The sequence below is a fragment of the Acomys russatus genome, chromosome 10 (genome assembly GCF_903995435.1).
Source record: "Acomys russatus chromosome 10, mAcoRus1.1, whole genome shotgun sequence".
Taxonomy (NCBI): domain Eukaryota; kingdom Metazoa; phylum Chordata; class Mammalia; order Rodentia; family Muridae; genus Acomys; species Acomys russatus.
In genome coordinates, this window is record NC_067146.1 from 11,506,810 (window position 1) to 11,526,889 (window position 20,080).

The following is a 20,080-nucleotide window of genomic DNA, read 5'->3' on the forward strand; positions in this document are numbered from 1 at the left end:
TTGCACTCTATCAATTGCTCCCCTGAGGCACGTACTGAAAATACCATCCCCTTATCTCCAGAGAGTACAGTGACTTCTGTCAAGGTCCAGCTAGGAAACACTCAACAGCTTGAGTGTGCTTCAGGGCTCCTTCAGCACAGCACTCCGTTCGGGCTGTTTGTATTGCTGTCCACAAGCAGGATGGACTTCTTTTTAAGCCTTGCTATTACATTATTTCAGAAGAAAGGTAATAGCTATTTCTTGCGAATGAGAAGGCGTCTGTCTGTTTTGTGAGCTACACTGACTTGCGTGATAGAGAAATGCCTCTTCCTTAGTTTTCATAGCTATACATGGCAAAATTACTTGTGTATGGTCTGATTTCTTTTCCTTCTGAGCTTTGATTATTTTCTCATTTGTTTTTATTGTGACAGGGGTTGCCTGCTAAAACTACAGGTGTCTGCCACCAGCATCTATTTGTTTCTAGATAACAGTCTGGTAGTGGGGGTTGGGGGGACGGGAAATCTCTTGCTTATTGAATCATGACGCTTGGAAATCTGTGCTTTCATGAATGGAACATTCCTCTTACCTTTAGTTGTATTTATTTTAACTGTAGACAGTGATCACTCAGCTTTCCCCAACACTTCTCGCCCCTTACATTGGTCATGGTGTCTTTTCTGTTTTTCTCAGTCAGTCATTGTTTTATTGGTCTTGCCAGAGGATAATAATTGGTTTTATTTTGTTAATTTCTATTTTATTCCTATTCTTGTCTTCTTTTTATTTCTTGGGATTTTTTTTCTGTTATTTTTCTACTGCTCGAGTCAAATGCTCCATTTGTTTATTTTCACAATCACTGTTCCTGCAAGCCCTGAAGGCTGAAAACCTTCCCATTTGTGACATTTTGTCAACACTCACAGACCTTGACGTGTTCGCTTGTTCGTTTCCAAGAAGTTCATCATTTCAAATCTCATTCCTCTGTAATCCAAGTTAATTAGGAGTGTCCTTGATCATTTCCAGTTTTGTTGTTAAACAGTGATTTTTTTTTTATGCATATAGTAACAATTGTAGGTTGTAAATTTCTCATCCTGAACTTTTCTGGCAAAAATTTCTGGTAAGACTAACTGCACGTCCAGTATCCCTTGAGTATAAAGTCTCTTAATTACTTTATTAGAATATACCAAATCCTTATTTTGCTACTTGAAACATTTAAAAATTACACAGGCTTGTGCTGTTTCCATTACGTAGCATGTCTGCCTCCATTCCCCAAGTTCAGGTTTCTGGGTGGTTTTTGCTTTAGGCATCGTAGACACCTAGAATATAATTTTCAGGTTTTTGATCCCCTCTTATTTTTTAGCTCTAACCCAAAGGTCTCCTTATTTTCAGCATAGTAAATCTATTCACATTACAATTATTGCTACTTCAATTAATTTTTTAATTTAGCATTTTTCTACCCCCATTTGTTGGTTGGTAGTGTTCCCTTTATTCCACTTTTAAAAAAATTAATGGTTGGGAAGTTATGCATCTTACTTCACTTTCCCCCAATGTTTGAGTCTTTACTTTCTAAGCACCTGTTTAATCGTATTTATAAAATCAATATGTTCAATTATTTACTCTAACTAGCTTCTCTCTAAACAATCAGGAGCCCCCTCCCATCTTCTGCCGCCTTCTAAGTAGAAGCCATCAGGGGTTTGTTTCAGTTGCTGCCAGTCAGATGGTTGTTTCCCGCCCCCTCTCCCCCTCTTCCCTCCTCTCCATCAATAATTATTTTAAGTTTTACCGTGTTTTCCTCACTAAATCTCCTGTCCTTCCTGCCTTTCTCCTTTCCACCCATCACGTCCCCAGAACACGTTGCCTAGCTGCTCTTCCGGCGTGGGGGTGGGGGTCTTCGGTGGTCCGTGGTCTGCCCCTGGGCCTCTCTGAAAGTGTTTTCTTTTTGCCCTCACATTTGACTGATTGGCTCACCTGGACAGAGAATCTAACGCTCACATCATTTTCCAAGAGACCCTTGAAAGCCCCACTTCACTGTGTCCCCGAGTCCATGTGGCGTTAAGGAAGCTTTCCCCACTAATGGGCAACATAGCCGGTTGCTCTTTTGACTAGGAAGCAGACTAAAAGGGTAGATAGACATTTCTGGGGCGGCTTCCCCAGGCCCAGCCACTCCTTAGTCACTCACTCATTTACCAGATATTTGTTGTGCATCTAATGTTCCAGATGTGTTCTGGGACTTGAAAAAGAAAAAAAAAAAAAAAAAAAAAAAAAAACCAAAAACAAAAACCATTGCATGGGCACAGAAAAGTATAGAGAGTAATAAAGCAGTCAGCGAGGCACTTAACTGCTCATATTGACAAATCTTATCATTCTGCCTCATTCACTTCCGTTTTTTAAAAATTAAAAAAGTAAATGTGAGGGAGGGAAGAATGGGAGGATACAAGGGATGGGATAACCATTGAGATGTAACAAGAATAAATTAATATGAAAAATAAAAAATAAAAATAAAAAAGAATTGTTTATTTTTGCATTATGCAAAAAAATAAAAAAATAATAAAAAAGTAAAGAGTCAGTTGAAACCCACCCCTTTACTTCCATATACTGCTCTAAATTTTTTTGTTTACTACAACTGATGTATTATACTTTTAAAACATGGAAACAGTATTATGGATGTAGGTGGCTGGGTAATATACAGATAAGTAGCACAGAATAGCAAATACAGCGCTCGCTACCCATCTGTGTGCAATATAATCATATTGTATATATTAACATATTCCTGCTGTAACCTGGTGAAGTAGGTGCTATTATTCTTTTTATGAATTAGGCATTGTAACTTAATTACTGTCACCTAGCTGGTAGCTGACAGCATCAGACCCTGGCAATCTGGCTGCTGTTCGTACAACTTTACAAATAAGATGTGCTGGTAACTAACAATTAACATGTATTCACAAAATTAAGTGGGCTTTTTGGTTGTTGTTGTTGTTGTTTAAAATAAAAGCGGTATCAATTTTGATACCTACTTCTAAAGTCTTGGAGTGTTTTTTTTTTTTTTTTTTTTTTTTTTTTTCCTATTCTGTTTGTTGAACAGAAGCATAGTACATGATCTCACCGGCTTTGGTTCATCATTTATTTTTAATCCTATATAGCGCTGCCTTACATTTTCATAAATATTTAGGTTGCTTCAAAAGATCACAAGAAATGCTGCGCTGAACATGTTTGTAGATGCTCTCTGAGGGAGATCGTGAGTTTTTCTAAGGCATGTCACCAACACAAAAAATCGCTAAGCGGCAGGACTTGCACATCATCATCTTGACAGGTCACTGTCTCACTGACGCACCAACTCACAACCCACCCCTCCCCCTTCCGCCTTCCCCCCCTCCCCCGCTCCTGGGAAAGATGAGGGCGCTGTGTTTCTAACTGCTTGTTCCCCTCCTCGCATGCTGCCTAACTGGTGAGCTCAGAGACTCAGAGACGCTCACAGGATCCACTTCCTTTCTGTCTGGATTTAGATAACTCACAAGTCGGGTCTTGACATAAAAGTTTACTGAGGACTTACTTCTGTGGCTCTCTTCTGAAGCTCACAACACTACGGGCTCAGAGAAATATTTGCCATCAGTCAAATTAAGACCCATTCTGTTTTTTTGAAAGACGTAGAGCATCTAGCGTTAAATAAAGTCACTGTGCTGTGTAACAGAACTTATACTGTTCGCCCAGCTGTAACTTTGAACCCCTTGACCACTGCCATAAGAAAACATATAACCACTAGGACTTGCAAATTAGCTTGAGGCCAAGCGTGAGCTGAAGCCATTCAGTTGGATCTACAAGAAATCCGACAGCTAGGAACATAATAGTTTACCAATCAAACAAAATGTTGTATTTCATATGATAAGATTTTTACTTAACGCTAAATCAATAGTTTTGACAATATTATGATTATACTAAAAATCACCAAGCAAGTAACTACACACAGCATTTTTAAGAAACTCTATGACGACACAGCATCCTGTCGTTTGAAAACAGTTGTGAAAACACACTAGCAGTTTGGTCCTTTTATCCCATCGCTCAGCCACGATGCAGCTGGACCTCAAATAGCAAAACCCTCATAGAACCAACTCTGCATCTCTGCTCACACATCTCAAAGAATGGCTCAGCCACTCCAAAACCAAACTCCCAGTTTCTGTCTCCTGAATCCTACCTCTTCGTAAGTATCTGGATGAAATCCTTGGAGTAGGTCACCAATCTTAGTCTTCTTCTACACCCTCCAACCAACACATCTGAAAATACCCTACACTCTGACTGGGAATGACATCCCAAATCTGACCACAGCCAGCTGCCTTTGCCACTAGCACCATTGTAGAAGCTGCCGCCATCTCTTGCTTGCCCCTGCAGGAGCCTGTGAAGGGTGTCTCCTGCCCCTACTCTTTCCTGAACTCTAGTGTATTTGCCACACAACGTCTAGGGAGAATCATTAAAATTAGTTTATATGACCACCACTGCTTTAAATCCTCCTTAAGACTACCTCACTTTCTCCTTCCATTAGTCTGCAAAATGCTACCTGGTCCAGACCCCACTGATGGTTCCCCAGAGACGCCTACATCCTAAGACTCAGACTCCAATAGACATGTCACGTTGCATGCCAACGCAGAGCTAAGGTGGTAAATGAACTAGAGGCCACCAAAGCTCATCTTGAAATGCAGAGATCATCCTGGGCCATTCAACTGGGCTGGATGCAATCACGGGGTCGCTATAAGTGAGGAGCAAAGCGATGCAATAAAGACATGACGCGTCCTTGCTGTGTTTAAAGATGGAGAAAGGTGTCCTTAAGAAAAATTATTATATGTATTTAGCATGTGTGTGTGCATGTGTCCATACGTGGTGCTTGAGCCTGTAGGAGCCAGTCCTCTAGCCTGTGGAGGCACGTCGCCGACCTGGAAGGCATCCTTTGTAGATCAAGTTTGAGCAGCATCAGGAAGCTTGAACAAGAAAAGTGATTCTTGCCTAGAACCTGCTGTGTGTGGTTTTTTTTTCCTCATTGAAACCAATTTTGGACTTCTTTGGTTGCTTTAGGTTATTGAGCCTATATGGTAATTTGCTACAGCAATCACCAAAATCCTGCTGCTCAGCACCTCAACATGTTCCAGCCTTCAGATTTCTGCATTCTCTCTCTCTCTCTCTCTCTCTCTCTCTCTCTCTCTCTCTCTCTCTCTCTCTCTCTCCTCTCTCTCTCTCTCTCTCTCTCTCTCTCTCTCTCTCTCTCTCTCTCTCTCCCTCTCCCTCCCTCTCTCTCTCTCTCTCTGAGGTAAGTTTTATGTATATAGTTATGGCTGTCCTGGAACTCGCTATGCAGAGCCTTGAACTCACAGAGATCCATCTGCCTCTGCTTCACCAATGTTGGCATATGCCACTGTGCCTGGGTAAGATTTCTGCATTTTTTTAAATCCCTTTTTTTTTCTTTCCCAAGAAACCAAGACAAAATATTCCCTTTTGGAACTCCTATCTCACTGATTCTATTGTATTGGTCCCTACAGCATTCGTCAGGTATCTGAACTAAGTATTTTTCACTTACTTGCTTGTTATTTGTCTCCTTGATAAAATGTAAATATGAAAACAGAGGCCGTTCTGTTCATTAGGCCTCATATTATGCCAGGCAAAGAAGAGAAACCTGATAAATACTTATTAATTGGGTCACTTTGTAACGGAGAGAACAGGGGTTAGATTGGGGGGAATGTCAGGCTTCTTGGGGTAAGAAGTAAGAAGAGGCAATTCAGTGATGCCCGAGGAGGGAACCCAGGCAAAGCCTTTTAGAGCCTGAGTGTTGGAGGCCCTACTATTTTCAAAGCTGGAATACAATGGAACAGGAGAGGGCCAGGCAAAACAAACAAAACACAAGAACAGCATGAAGCACAGGCCACACCATTGCCTGCCATTTTGGGTTTGCCTTGACTATGACTATATTTTGAGGGCTTTGCACCTAGCGGGTGATAGGAAGTGGAGTGGTCTGGACCAGGTGGGGAGCACAGTAATCAGTTCAGGGGTCTTGGGAGCACCATGGCTTGTTCCTAACAGTAAGGGCTTGGAGTAGGGTGTCGGTAAGAGAGATGAGAAAACTGGGACTTTGAAGGTATAATTGACCAGACTTAAAGATGAGGAATTATATATGGGGCCAGTGTAGAGAGAAGTGACAAGGATGACAGGCGTGACGGAAGTGCTGGACACTGAGGCAGGGAAGAGTGCACAGTGCAGGCAGAGGGTAATGAGCACGAATTCAACTTCTAAATCTAGTGTCTGAACTGTCTGTCAGGCATGTCAGGAGGCCTGGGGTCTTATCAAGTGGTTGGACAGATTTGAAACTGACATCTCTGGAAAAGAGATCTGGGTGAGAGATCATAATTTCAAAAGTCAAGGGAGAAACCTATGTATTTAAATCATGGGAAATACTATAAATTATCTAGAGAGGCTGGGTAAATTTGAGAGAAGATAGCCTGAGAGATAGCTCTGCAGAACTTTACATTTTTAGAGTTAGGTAAAACAGGAAAAAATATGAGTAATTAAGACTTAAACTGTTAAAGAACCAAGAAAATGAAGAAAGTTGCAAAGAATGTTAGGTCACAGACGCCAAGAGAATGCTTCAGGGTTGCTCAACTGCTCTGAGGATTCTAGTCATGTGATGGCTAGGTTTAGCAATGAGAGGACCCATGGTGTGTGTGTGTGTGTGTGTGTGTGTGTGTGTGTGTGTGTGTGTGTGTGTGTTTCTTCCTTTCTTAAGGAAGAAATGGTTCATGGTGGTAAAAGAGCTTTAACCAAGAGAGAGAGACTTTTAAATTAAAGCTATTAGTCCATTACTTAATACTGACTCAAATTATGCTCTAAAGAAGAAAGGACAAAAGATGCTGGAGAGAGAGGAAATGCGACAAGCTGAAACTGGGAGAAGAAAAGGCATGGCCCAGAACAGGAGCAGACCCCTTTCGACAAAACAAAACGGAGGGAGGGGGGAGGCTGAGCCCGGCACACACTGGTTTGCAGTGTTTCCGGAAAAGCTGTCTTTTTGAGATTGGTAACCATTCATCTATTCTATGTGTATTTGTTGAATTCCTGCTCCTTTCCCGCATTGAATCACGTGGCCCACAGGGATATGGAGACAGTCTTTCAGGACAGCTGTGTGATGTTCCTGGGAGCCTCTGAATGGGCTTGTGAGATTTTAGGAACATTTATTTCAAGGCCACTGTATATGCCACATTGAGAAATTACCCTTATTCTACTTTTTATTTCAAATATTCCTCAATTGTACTTCCAGGAGCCAAATCCCAAGAGCCCACACAGTAAACACTGGTTACAGAATAGCTCAAGTGACCCAGCAGCAGGGAAATCCAGGAAGAGTGTTCTTCTGAAAGCTGAATGTTTGAGAAATCACAGCGAAGTGTGACGCTCAGCACAAGTGTCAGGGATTAAGAAAAACAAACACAGAAAGTAACCGCACATCTCTATACTAAAAGAAACAGACACTATCAACCAAAGCGGACCATTTGAAAGGGCCACAGACAAATATCAACAGGCTCATAAAAATATAAGTAAACCTTTATTAAGGGGGGAGAATTATCAAATGTGTGTGTGAAATAAAAATGGGATATTCTAACAGATACTATAGTACATGTTAAAATGAGATAATATGAGCCAAATTCAAACCTTTGTAGGTTTAAATATATCTATCTTAAGAGAAATCTGAATTACCAAAATGGTTTAGTGGATTAGAGAAACTGCATTAAAATTTCAAAATATGATAGCATCGCAGATGAGATTCACTAAACATTCAAGGAAATAATAAAAAAAAACTGTCATAGAAAATAGGAAAAGAAAGAAAAATTTCTAAATGCATTTTTGCAAAGGTAACATAACCCTGATGCCAAGCAACAATCAAGGACAGTACAAGAAAGGGAAACTCCAAGCCTTCACTTATGAATAAAATGCTAAAATTTTTTTTAAATTATAGATTGCTTGAAGGAGTATATTAAAAATATAATTGTAGATTGTGGCAAAGCACCACTTCATCTAAGAGAATCAACAGATTCACACTATCAGTGTGACCTGTTACATCAACATACTTACAACAAAATCCGTAACTTCCTCAACAGTCTGAGGAAAAGCATCTAATAATAGTTCAGTATCCATCTCAGGTTTTAAAAAGGTTCTGACTTTAATCACAACTAGGATAGATGCAGCTACTCTATCCTGATAAAGGCTTTCTATTGGAAAATGCAGAGCAAACGGCATAAGCAAGGATGGACACTAGAAATATTCTCAATGAGACAGAAAGGATGGGGAAAATGCTTATTAACACCAGCTGCAGGGAAGGTCCCAGCACGCGCATTGAGATTAAGGGGAAAGGTGTCAAGGGTGGTATTTACAGACAACATTGATAATCTGCATGAAAAGTACAAAAGCCATGAGAATAAACTAGTAAGAACACTTACCTCTTAAACAAGACCATTAGCCTTTTTAAAAGCAACAATCAACAAATTAAATTTTTAATAGAAAAAAACTGCCTCTGTCACACAGTAATAAAAGCTGTGAGGTACTGGGCAGTGGGAATCTAACACAGAGGCGCAAGCATTTAGTAAACAAAAGTGTTATCGAGGAATGCTTGGAAGTCAGAATACTATTCATGAACTGGATAACTTGGCTTTATAAAGATGTCACAGCTACTTAAATTAAATTGTAAATTTAACTCATCAAATTACAAAAAAAAAAGTTTTTCTTCAGATGTGATAGGCTGATGTTGGTAAGGGATTCAGGTCTAAACATGGTCAGCGCAGTTGAAAAAGTGAACGAAGGACAGGACAAGTCCTTCTGTACATTAAAAGTTATTATCAAGCCATTGTAATTAAGACTTATTATCAAGCTGCAGTAATTAAGATTGTGCTGTTGGCTCAGAATTGGCTTGATCCATGGAGAAGGACAAACTAGGAACATTTTCATGAATATATGGAAATTTAATTTACAACCATGGTGCCATTGCACATTAACAGAGGCATGATCACTGCTCAGTAAATCAGGTCACAGCAGGCTTTCCATGCTGGAGGAGAGAGAACTGAAATTAATTCCTCCTTTCCACCAAGCCTTTCAACAAGTGTAAAAGAAAACATCAGTGACAAAGGCCTAAAGCTGTCCTCATGCATCAGGTGTGGAGTTGTATCTTTAATGATACAAAGCCAACAAAAACTGGAGGCTTTTGGGGGGTTGTTGTTGTTTAAGGGAGTGATGTGACCACAACTACATTTTATGTATTTTATAATACAAATGACATCAAAAGTTAAAAGACAAGCCATAGATGGAGCCAATATGTTTAATGTGTATACACATGAAACACTATAAATCCAAGGGATGAAAGATAAAAAGCATACATAGCCTATTGGAAAAATGACAGAGGCTATGAAAAAACAAATCACAGACTTAGAAACTTCAACAGCCAATAAATACATGGAAAAATGCCCAGCCTCACTAGCAGTGAGGGAAATTCAAATAAAATAACAAGATACTGAGTATTTAAAAAAAAAATCAAATTGGCACAAATAAGTCTGAATCTAGAATGTGCTTAGTATCATGTGAGTGAAACAGAATCCCTCATCCACTGCTGGGTGTGCAGGTAAGAAAGTCATTTGGCAGTTTCTAGTAAAGCCCAAAACATGAGTGCTGCCTAGCATTCATCTTCTAGGTATATACAGGGAGAAATTTCTACATATGTGCAAAGAAACATGCACCAGTAATATCAAAATATTGGCAGCAACTCCAACATCTGTCAGTAGGACCATGAATAAACAGGACACATTTATATGCATGAGTCTACAATGTAACAATTAAAATGAATGAACTGCATTTATATTTGCCAACATGAACAGAAAAAAAAAAAAACATACCAAGGGGGAAGAAATAAGTTGCAGGTTAATATATACAGTCTAAAGTCATGTGTATACATTTTAAAAAGTAATACTTCTTACAGATTCATATGCTGTTAAGAGTGTGCAGCTTAAATTGCAAACTTACATACCAACTTAGTCTCTGAGGGAAAGAGTGGGCAGTAATGCCAGAGAGGCATGCAAGGGAGACTTAAATTTTATCAGAAATTATGAAAAGTTAAAATTTCAAAAGAAGACCTGAAACAGATATGACAAAATGACAATATTTATCAATTACTTGCATTATATTATTTCAGCATTTTAAAATATATTTGCATGTTTTTCTAAGCCGTAAATAAAAAAACATTCTGATAGAGTTTTCATGTATGGATCAGTGTAGCATCTGGAAATTTGAGGTAAACACCTTTAGCAAAAGTGATCAGTTTTAGAATGGGTCTCCTTTAAAACGACACAGCTGCCAATATTATTTTAAAGCTGCTGAAATGAATAATCAGTTCTACAGGTATCAACATAAAAATCTTGTTGAGAGAAGCAAGCTGCAGGATGACATGTGCAGCACTGTAACACCTATTAAAAAATTTAAATACACTAACAAGGATACACATATATTTACAAACATAGGTAACTGTGCAACGAAGTATATAACAAATGTCTGAGGAAGATACACTTTATGGCACTGATAAGCAAGAGGGAAAGTGAGTAGTACTGGGGAGAAGAAGAAAGTGACACCAACCCTCCCCTAATGTTTAATATAAATGAAAAAATCTGATGCAAACGCGACAAAAACATCATATTTGATTATTCTAGTCAATAAGTATAAGGACATATGTTATTCTTAAAGCACGTGTATCATTTTTACTTCCCAAAGGAAAAAAAATACTGAGGCACTACAAATAAAATGCACATAACTTAATATTACAAAAGTAAAAGCCTGTGTACACCCCCAACTGTTGTAGCAATATAGTAAGAAATTATCCTGTTTATTTTCTATGTTTTTTTAATTTAAAAAAATTAAAAGGGGGAGATCAAATAAAGCAATGAAGACATGTAAAAGAAATCATTCACATATTTGATTATAAAAAAGAAAAAGCCCCCCACAATCATATGGCACTGGATGAACATTCTATACCATTTTGCTGCATTTTCTTATTTTTATTTTTTTTATCAAAAGAGAAATAGAAAACGTTGCCTAATTGGAAACGTGACTTTCTATTATTAAAATTGTGGGAGTCCATTTTAATGTGTTTATCTCGCTGCTAGTCTGTAATTTATATTTCAGCGTGTAAATTTGTTCGCGTGCCTGTGACAGGTTAATGCAGTTTAAACATGCGTTTTTCTTTCGTTGCTTGAATAGTTAAATCGTTACTCCAAGGATTTTAAGTTTCTATTTCAAGCCGGGAGGATTCTTTGCTCTCGCCAGGGTTAAAACCGCTTCTGGTTCAAAACGCTATTAATTAAAGGCTACGTGGTGGATTCTATTTGGGACACGGCTGCGGACCCCGCATTAACAGTCGAACTGCTAAATGAGAAAACTTTGTTTCGCCCCCGTTTTCTTTTGGATGAAGACTTGGGGCTATTTTCAATTTGGGCTGCGAGCGGTAGACGCGAGTCAAACACAATCCCAGCCCACTTCGCCAGCGATCGCGTTTGCGAAGCGAAAGACAAATCAGGTATTAACGCGGCTTTTTTTCGCCGCCCCCCACCCCCTTAAAGAAAAAAAGTTTTTAGGACTCCGCCGGACACCCCGCTGGCCAGGAACTAGGGGCGCGGGGGGCGAGGCCGGCAGGCTGCCCAGAAGTTGCGATCCGGGACTTGCGCGCATTGAAATTACCTGGCTCGCCAGCAGCGGAGAGAAAGCGCAGACAAGATAATTTCTCAGGCTGCTGGGAATGCCTTAGCCCGCGCGGCAGCTTGATCCAGGGGTGTCCTCGGGCCGGGGCGGGTCCCCGCCACCCCCACAGGCTCCGGTGCGTCAGGGCGCGTTAGGCGGGGCTGCCTCGGTGCTGGCAGCAGCGGCTGCGGGCGGCGAGCGGCGCGCACCAGCCTCCAGCTCGTCCGGCTCCGAGCGGCGGGACGGACGCTCCGGGGGACTCTGCGGCCCGCGGCTGGCCACGCTCGGACGGCGCTCGCCCGCGACCGGGCGCCGCCAGCATGTCAGCCGCCGTGGCTTGCCTGGACTACTTCGCCGCCGAGTGCCTGGTGTCTATGTCCACCCGCGCCGTGCTGCACCAGCGCGCAACGGTCCCCGAGGGCGCGGGCGCGGCAGCTGCCTCCGAGGTGGGTGAGGTGCCACGGGAGTCGGCAGGGACTGGTCCGGGCATGCGGGGGGTGCTGTGGATACCCCCTGTCCTCCAAGTCCCCACCCCTAGCCCGGACGAAGGCAACGGAGCGCCCCACCTGCTGGCTGCGAGCGCTTTGGCGGATTTAAGCTGTGGTGTCCCAGAAGGTCCCAGGGAAGACTCGGAAGAAGCTGCGTGCGCCTCAACTAGCTGCTTCGAGCCGACTTGGTGCTCCAACCCTACTGGGTGCTCCGAAACGGCTCCGGCCTTTTTCGAAGAGGAGCTCTCGGGCCCTGAGAGCTCCTGCAGCGAGCCTGCCATCCCGAGCACACCAGAAGCCGCAGAGGAGCTGGATGACAGCGGGGAGGTGCCCGAGGGGCCCCCAGGGGCCCGCCCTGGGCCATCAACTGGCTCGACGTACCGAAGGAGGCAGATTACACCCGCATCCAAGCGACATCAGTGCCCCTTCCCCGGCTGCAACAAAGCCTATTACAAGTCTTCGCACCTCAAGTCACACCAGCGTACCCACACGGGGGAGCGCCCCTTCTCCTGCGACTGGCTCGACTGCGACAAGAAGTTTACACGCTCTGACGAGCTGGCCCGCCACTACCGAACACACACCGGTGAAAAGCGCTTCTCCTGCCCGCTGTGCCCCAAGCAGTTCTCCCGGAGCGACCACCTGACCAAGCATGCCCGTCGCCACCCAACTTACCATCCCGACATGATCGAGTACCGAGGTCGTCGTCGCACTCCCCGCCCTGACCCACCACCCCCTTCCATGGTGGAAAGCTCCGGTTCCGACTCCAGCTCCTGCTCTGGCCAGGAAACCAGCTTCACTGCTTGCCTGTAGGACTGTCGCTGCTGTCTTTCTTCCCCTCAAGCACAACCCCAACCCCCTCGCCCCGCAGGCCGTTGTCTTTGCCTTCGCTCTGTCCATTCCTATTTTCCAGGGTCGTTAGACCAAGGCACTGACTGGTTGCTCCGCTCTGAGGATGGGTCCAGACAAGCTTGTCTGACTCTGGAGAGGGACTGGGAGCCAGAAGATAGTGGAAAGTCTTGCAACACAAATACTATCTGAAAGAACATTTTCTTCAAAACAGCCTGCAGGAACCAGTAAGAAAGGATGGACTCTTCAGCATACTGAAGATTCTTCCCTCCATGGCACCAGAGATGTAAAACTGAATTCTCAGATGCCTGAGGATCTCCCAGTCCCAAAGGACTCTGGTGTCTTACCCATTGATTGGCCAGGGCGGACCTTGGAGAGGGTGTCCAGGGCGGAAGTCTTGGAAATGTCTAGACTTAGATGATGAGAGGCCTTTGGAAACAGAAATTATTTCTATTTCTGTAAACAGCAATGTTTACTAATTTATTTTTAGTATCTTTTAAACAAGAATTCCAGGTTGATGGGAAGCTAATGTCTTCCACTCTCCCACTGCCCCCAGCTACCTCTGCTTTGTGGATGTATGGCTGGGAGATGCTTTTCGGTGCCTGGGGAGTGGCATGAATCTGCTTGTACTTCCTGTAGCATAATTTGGAACCCTGTGCTTACATTGTATCCCTTCTTTTAAAAAAAAAAATCCTTCTCAGGGGTGGTAACTTTCTGGCTCACGATTATGAAGACATTGATTAAGTAATTCGAAAACAGCCATAATAGCACCAGAGAGAACAGGCTGGTCTGAAATAGTTTCTCCTTCACCTAGAAGGCAAGCCCAAGTAACTTTTCACAACCACTGATAGCTGTTCAGAGAAATGGAGAAATGGCGTTACTGCTGCCCCACCCTAAGTAATCTCAGGGGTAGTAGAGTCTGTTCACCTCTTACTGGCTAAGTAGGGCTTAACTTCTGCGGAGATCTGCACACTGTTGTTTCTGATACAGGTGAATTGGTGGATGGGGGCGCGGGCGGGTAAGAGATTGGTTCTTTTTGAGAGCTGCTGTGTTGGGTTTGGGGAAGGAGCAGCTAGGTAATAGCTGTTTGCTATCAAGTAGAAGCACCTGTCTCTAACATCAGACTCTTTCTGCCCCTTGAAGGAAGCAAATACCAGAAGTATTTTGTCGTGTGTCCCAGCTACTGTGGATTGAAATCACTGGTGTGTGTGCACGCACACACACACATATGTGTTTGTGTTTGTATTCCCTTCATTTGACATGAGGCTGAAAGGCCTTTCCTAACCTGATGTGGTCTCCTACGATCCCCTCCTGGATATCTTATACTCCCTATCAATCACACTTGTAAAGGATGTTGTAATCTCATGGGATCATAAGAGGCACAAGATTAAGCAAACCGCTTTCCCCTGTTTTATAGATAAAAACGCTGAAGCTAAAATTATCTCAAAGTTATATGCTAAGTTTCTGGCAAAAGCTGTGAGTAAAAGTAAAGTGTTTGACTTTTAAATGGCGTTCATTCGTGCTTGAGTCCCCATTTTCTCACTCCCTGGGACCTTCGACAAAAGGTGCCACCCTACCTTCCTGTTACTGTGATCCCCTCTCATCCTGTTTTCTACTGCTTCTATAAATCTTTAAATGTTGAGGGGTTACCTGAGTCCTTTGGCTAATTATTTAATACCCAATCCCTTTCTTTCTTTCTTTCTTTCTTTCTTTCTTTCTTTCTTTCTATCTTTCTTTCTTTCTTTTCTTTCTATCTATCTTTCTTTCTTTCCTTCTTTCTTTTTTTGGGGGGTGGGGCTTGGTGGCAGGGTTTCTCTCTGTAGCCTTGGCTGTGCAGGACTCTCTTTGTAGACTAGGCTGGCCTTGAATTCACATTGGTATGCCTGCCTTTGCTGGGATTAAAGGCGTGGGCCACTGCGCCTCCAAACCCTTTTCTTAACTGGCTAAATCCATTCTCAGGTCCATGCCCTGTGATCTTGAAGTGACACTCCTTCTTTGGCATCCTGGGAGACACTTTTGGGTTGCAGTGGGGGTGGGGGTGGGGGGCTGATTTCCCTTCTCTTTCTGGTCCTGGATGTTCAGGTATCCTTGAGAGAATAAGTGATTACAAACATGGCATTGGAATGCTGCAAGGTTCTCATAAGCTATATGAGGGAGGGATCCTTGGATTGGCCCAAAAAAATGTGGCCTGTAATCCTCAAGAGGTTCTGTGTTTTCTAGTGGGGCCATACAGAACAGGAAGGGTTGCTCTTGAATTTTTAGGAAGAGGAGACTTAAATCACCTTAAAGGTGATTTTTTTTTTTAATTGGGAAGAGGTCTTCTTTTGCTAGTTAGTTTGGGTACCTTGGGGCCCACTGAGGTAAGGTTTTCTCTTTGTCCCTTTCAGTAGAAGATATACCATTGGGTAAGTGAACAAAAGAAGCTAACAAGAACTCCTCTAACTTATTCAGGAATTAAGTTTTAAAAATAGATTTCCAACTGCTAAATAGCTTTTAATTTTCAAGGCCTCGAATAATGTCCACAGTAGGATTCTACCTTGGGTATTTTTGTTTGGAAATGCCCTCTGACGCTCTGCTGTCAGCTCTTACTTAGAGTACTAAGCAAAGAGTACTAAGCAAAGACTCCACAGAGGCCAAATGAAAGAGGCAAGGTTTTAGGGCTAGTTTTTTTGTTATTGTTGTTTTTGGGTTTTTTGTTTGTTTGTTTTTGTTTGGTGTTTTTTTCTTTTTTTTTTTTTTTTTTTTTTTTTTTTTTTTTTTTTTTTTTTGGTCTTTTTTAGTGGTCTTTCTTGATCTGAGTTTTATTCTTTGTACCCCAACAGTTTGTGAGGACTAGTTATTAATGAGGTACATTAGAAGAACATTTTGAATCTCTTGATACTTCTCCTACTTTTTGTTGAGCGGACCATGCTCAGTGAGGAAATGTATCTGGGGGTTGTTGGACTTAGGCTGAACCTCTGTGTCCTCATGCCATCCCCTTCTTCTTGGATCTGATAGAGGAATAAACTAGGAGCAGAATCTATGAATTGAAGTGTGGGTTGGAAGCTGAGTGTTAATTCCAAGAGAGACCTCGGTGTGAGATAAGTCTGAGCTGTGGAGGAAATGATCTGTTATATGTCCCTGTTTCTCTGCTTGTTTTCAAGAAAGAAGTCATTTTGGAATATCTCTCTGTGCCCTGTCTACCTCTCACTTCTCCTATAAGAAAAACAATGCATTCTTTAACTGGAACACAGGGAATCTGGGCACTGTGCACATATCCCACATCCCCCATCTCTTCTGGGACTCCCCAGCTTTGGTGTGCATATGTACAATTCAGCTCCAGCCTTCCTGTGGCTGTCACACATGCTGAGACCCAGGTCTGCCTTCCAGAGGCAGATCTGAAGAGCATCTTAACTGCCTTGAGGACATCATGGTCAGTGTTGCTGTCCAGGTAAGTGTTTCCTTTGTATAGTGTCCTTTGGTGGGTCACCTCAAGTCTAAGAGTTGGGTGATGTTGGGGAGACAGAACATTAGAAAGTCCCTATTTGATCATGATATAGCTTTATCAGCAAAGCACTAATATTTTGATATTTTATTTCTGTACCTATTACTCATTTGGTTGAGAACTTGCATGTGTGTGTGTGTGTGTGTGTGTGTGTGTGTGTGTTAATCTCTAACATATTTAATTGTGAGTTTGTTTCTAAATGCTGGTTAGGCACCCTGATTGGAGTTAAAGGTCTGAAGTAGGATGTCTAATATTCTAGGACACAGTTTTAATGCTTTAGTTAACTTGAATCTTCCAATTCTTTTGGTTTTTCAAGTCCGAAGCTTATGACAGCAGTTGCCTACCTTTAAATCAATACTTTTGAGAGACACTGGAGATTAAGGTTTGCAAAAATGGGCTACATAGGAGACTATGACTAGTTTTGATTCTCATAGATATGGTTGAGATGAGCTTGCTTCAGAAAGGCAATGCATTATACAATTGAATGGATCACTTTTTGTTTTTGCTGCCTTTATTCCCAACCACAATGGAAAGTGGTGACTTTAGGCTGCGAACTCCACAAACTTAAAAGACCCTTGGCCTAAAATTGTTCTTGAGATGATCACAAAGCATTAGATATATTTCCCAAACTTGATTCTTTCTGATCGTGGTCTGAATTCCATCTTTTTAGAGAGTGGAAGAAAGGCTGCTGGGAAGGAAGGCCAAGCTCTCTGGTGCACCTTCTATTTTTTTCTTAGTTGGTGCTAGAAATGTTGACTGTGTAAGCACCCAAAATGGAGTCTCAGGATCCTACTCAATTGAAATTCTAGATATTCAACCACAAGGAATGACTAATTTTATCATAAATACATTAAAAAAGAATGGAATGTGCATTATATGAGAGTCTGAGTAATGTCATCGTAATCTCAGAGGCAAAAAAGATATTTAAAAGACACCAATCACGTATCTATTTGGACACTGAATTCTAAAGAGAAGCAGAGACTTAGTGAAAAGTAAATGGAAGTGGCTGATTAAGCTAGAGGAAATGAATTTATTAAGAAGAAAGATTGTGCCGGACAGTGCTAGTGGTGCTGGTGGTGGTGCACACCTTTAATACCAGCACTCTGACTTAGGAGGCAGAAGCAGGCGATCTCTGTGAGTTTGAGGCCAGCCTGGCCTACAAAGTGAGTTCAGGACAGCCAAAGCTACACAGAGAAACCTTGTTTTGAAACAAACAAACAAACAAACAAAAACAAAAACAACAAAACAAACAAAAAGCAAAAAAAAGAAAGAAAGAAAAAAGAAAAGAAAGATTGTGGTTTTGGGTGATAGTAATTATATAAAAAAATAAAATCAAGAGATAATAAATCTTAAAGACAAGCTGGGCAGTGGTAGCACTCAGGAGGCAGAGGCAGGTGGATCGCTGTGAGTTCGAGGCCAGCCTGGTCTACATAGGGAGTTTTAGGAAAGGCAAGGCTATAACCAGACCTGTATCAGAACAAGAAAAATAACCAAAAAATAATTTTAGTCATCATAAGAATTTCTTAGCCTTGCCGAGCATGGTGGCGCACGCCTTTAATCCCAGCACTTGGGAGGCAGAGGCAGGCAGATCACTGTAAGTTCGAGTTCAGCCTGGTTTACAAAGTGAGTTCAGGACAGCCAAGGCTACACAGAGAAACACTGTCTCGAAAAAACCAAAACACACACACACACACACACACACACACACACACACACCAAACCCCCTTAAAGACAAGATTATAAAGTAGAGTGACATTGTAGTCATTACTAAATTAGAAGAGGTAATTGGAAAGAGTGCTAACAAAAGAACGGAAGCAGGTTCTCAGAGAAATCCCCATCTCTGCTGGAGATCTCAGGTATACGAAGATATTGGGAAGTGCCTGCCTACGCTGGCAGAGAAACTAATGAGAACTCATCTTTGGTCCTGATGCGGGATGCTAGATGGCTTAAAGAGTGAAATAATTAGATCCTCAAGAGAAAACAGAGAAAGACAAGATGCATAAATAGGTACAAATAATTAACCAAATCAATTGAAATAAGGACATGAACATCTTAATAGGCTCCAAAGTAACTATTTGTTGTTATTTAACTTACAAGTAAACTAGTAGCAGATGGTGATTTCTCAAATTGGTAAAAACAAAATAAAACAAAACAAAAACAAAAAAACTATTAAAGCACTGGGGAGGCAGAGGCAGGTGGATCTCTGACTTCAAGGCCATCCTGGTCTACAGAGTGAGTTCCAGGACAGCTAGGGCTGCACAGAGAAACTCTGTCTCAAAAACAAACTAACTAACGTAACTGACTAACAACAACAACAAAAATAACAAAAACAAAACAAAACAAAAAACCCACAAAACAATATCTATCAAAAGCCTCCTGCAAACATCAGAACAAAATGTTGAAAGTTTTCAAGCATTCTTATTAAATACATGGTAAGATAAAACATCTCAATAATCAAGCAGATGATGACATAAAATACATCTAATGTATTAAGTTGCCTTTAAATTATAATTTTTGAAGTTTGAAATCAGAATTCTACATAACTAAGATAAAAAGAGAGATTAACAGAAGTATGGAACTGAGTGAAAGCAGAAAGCACAACGGAGACACAGGAAGTCCTGTCTGTAGCCTGGTACTTTCCTTGGGTAAAGCAAAGGTTGAAAGTAAAAGAACTAAGATTTTTAACTATAGAAGAAAAGGGAAAAAAAATCAAATGCAAAATAGATAGCATTATGCTATGGCCCCCATATTCTCAGTTAGAAAGATAGTGGGCTGAAGGCAGTTTTTAAAAGAGGTTCTCAAAAAAAGGTAGGTCTCTCAGACAGTGGCTGTGGCTTTCAAGAGCCTATTATATAAACATATATACACTGTATGTGTGATTTGAAATTTCATACGAGCAAGAGGTGGGAAATGGTTATGGGGAAGTTAAAAAACAATCTTAGTGGGATAAAATGGTTTTAAAAGTTGAAAAGAGGAAATTAGTGAGGCAGAAGACAAAATTAGAATAGACAAGACCTTTAAAAGCCCAGTAAAATCATTTTCTTTAAAGGCAAATATGGATTAAAAATAAGAATTGACACAGAAACATCACAAAAGAGGAAAATCACATACCACATGAGTATAGTTTTTAATTATAAGAGAATAATACAAATAGCTTTGGATCTATTGAAAATAATGCATAATTATTATATTATATTATATATTATTATAAGATCTATTCTTCAAAAGGTACCATGTCTAGTTCTGTAAAGCTCCAAAAAAATAGATAATGTCATGGAAGCTGAAGAAATGGCTCCTGGAATGGCTGCTCTTTCGGAGGACCAGAGTTCAAGTCCAGAACCCACGTGGTGGCTCACAACCATCTGTAACTCCAATCCCAGGGGATCTGATGCCCTTTTCTGGCCTGCATGAACACTTAAAAAAATTTACTTCTAACTTGTATAAATTGCTCTAGAGTGTAGAAAAAGATAAAAGTCTACTTTATATAGTTAGGTCCAATAACAAAAAAAGATAAAAGATAAGGAATAAACGTACCTATTTAATCTATAAAAACAAG

At 41.4% G+C, this 20,080-nt stretch overlaps 2 protein-coding genes across 2 annotated transcripts in view; one reads left to right on the forward strand and one right to left on the reverse strand.

The window, feature by feature from the left end:
• Positions 1-11,841, reverse strand: part of LOC127194409 (G protein pathway suppressor 2-like) — a 71,764-nt gene extending 59,923 nt beyond the window's left edge. Inside the window, exon 1 of the mRNA XM_051151771.1 lies at positions 11,707-11,841. The gene's annotated coding sequence lies outside the window, so the exon portion shown is untranslated. The remainder of the gene's footprint in view (positions 1-11,706) is intronic.
• Positions 11,842-12,026: 185 nt separating this feature from the next.
• Positions 12,027-14,027, forward strand: Klf14 (KLF transcription factor 14). The gene has a single exon (XM_051151772.1). It carries the CDS (start codon positions 12,027-12,029, stop codon positions 13,002-13,004), a length of 978 nt encoding a protein of 325 aa, XP_051007729.1. The 3' UTR covers positions 13,005-14,027.
• The last annotated feature ends 6,053 nt before the right edge of the window (positions 14,028-20,080 follow it).

What these genes read in the sequence shown, in the direction of transcription:
- Klf14 (XM_051151772.1), top strand. Translation starts at nt 12,027, where the DNA reads ATGTCAGCCGCCGTGGCTTGCCTGGACTACTTCGCCGCCGAGTGCCTG.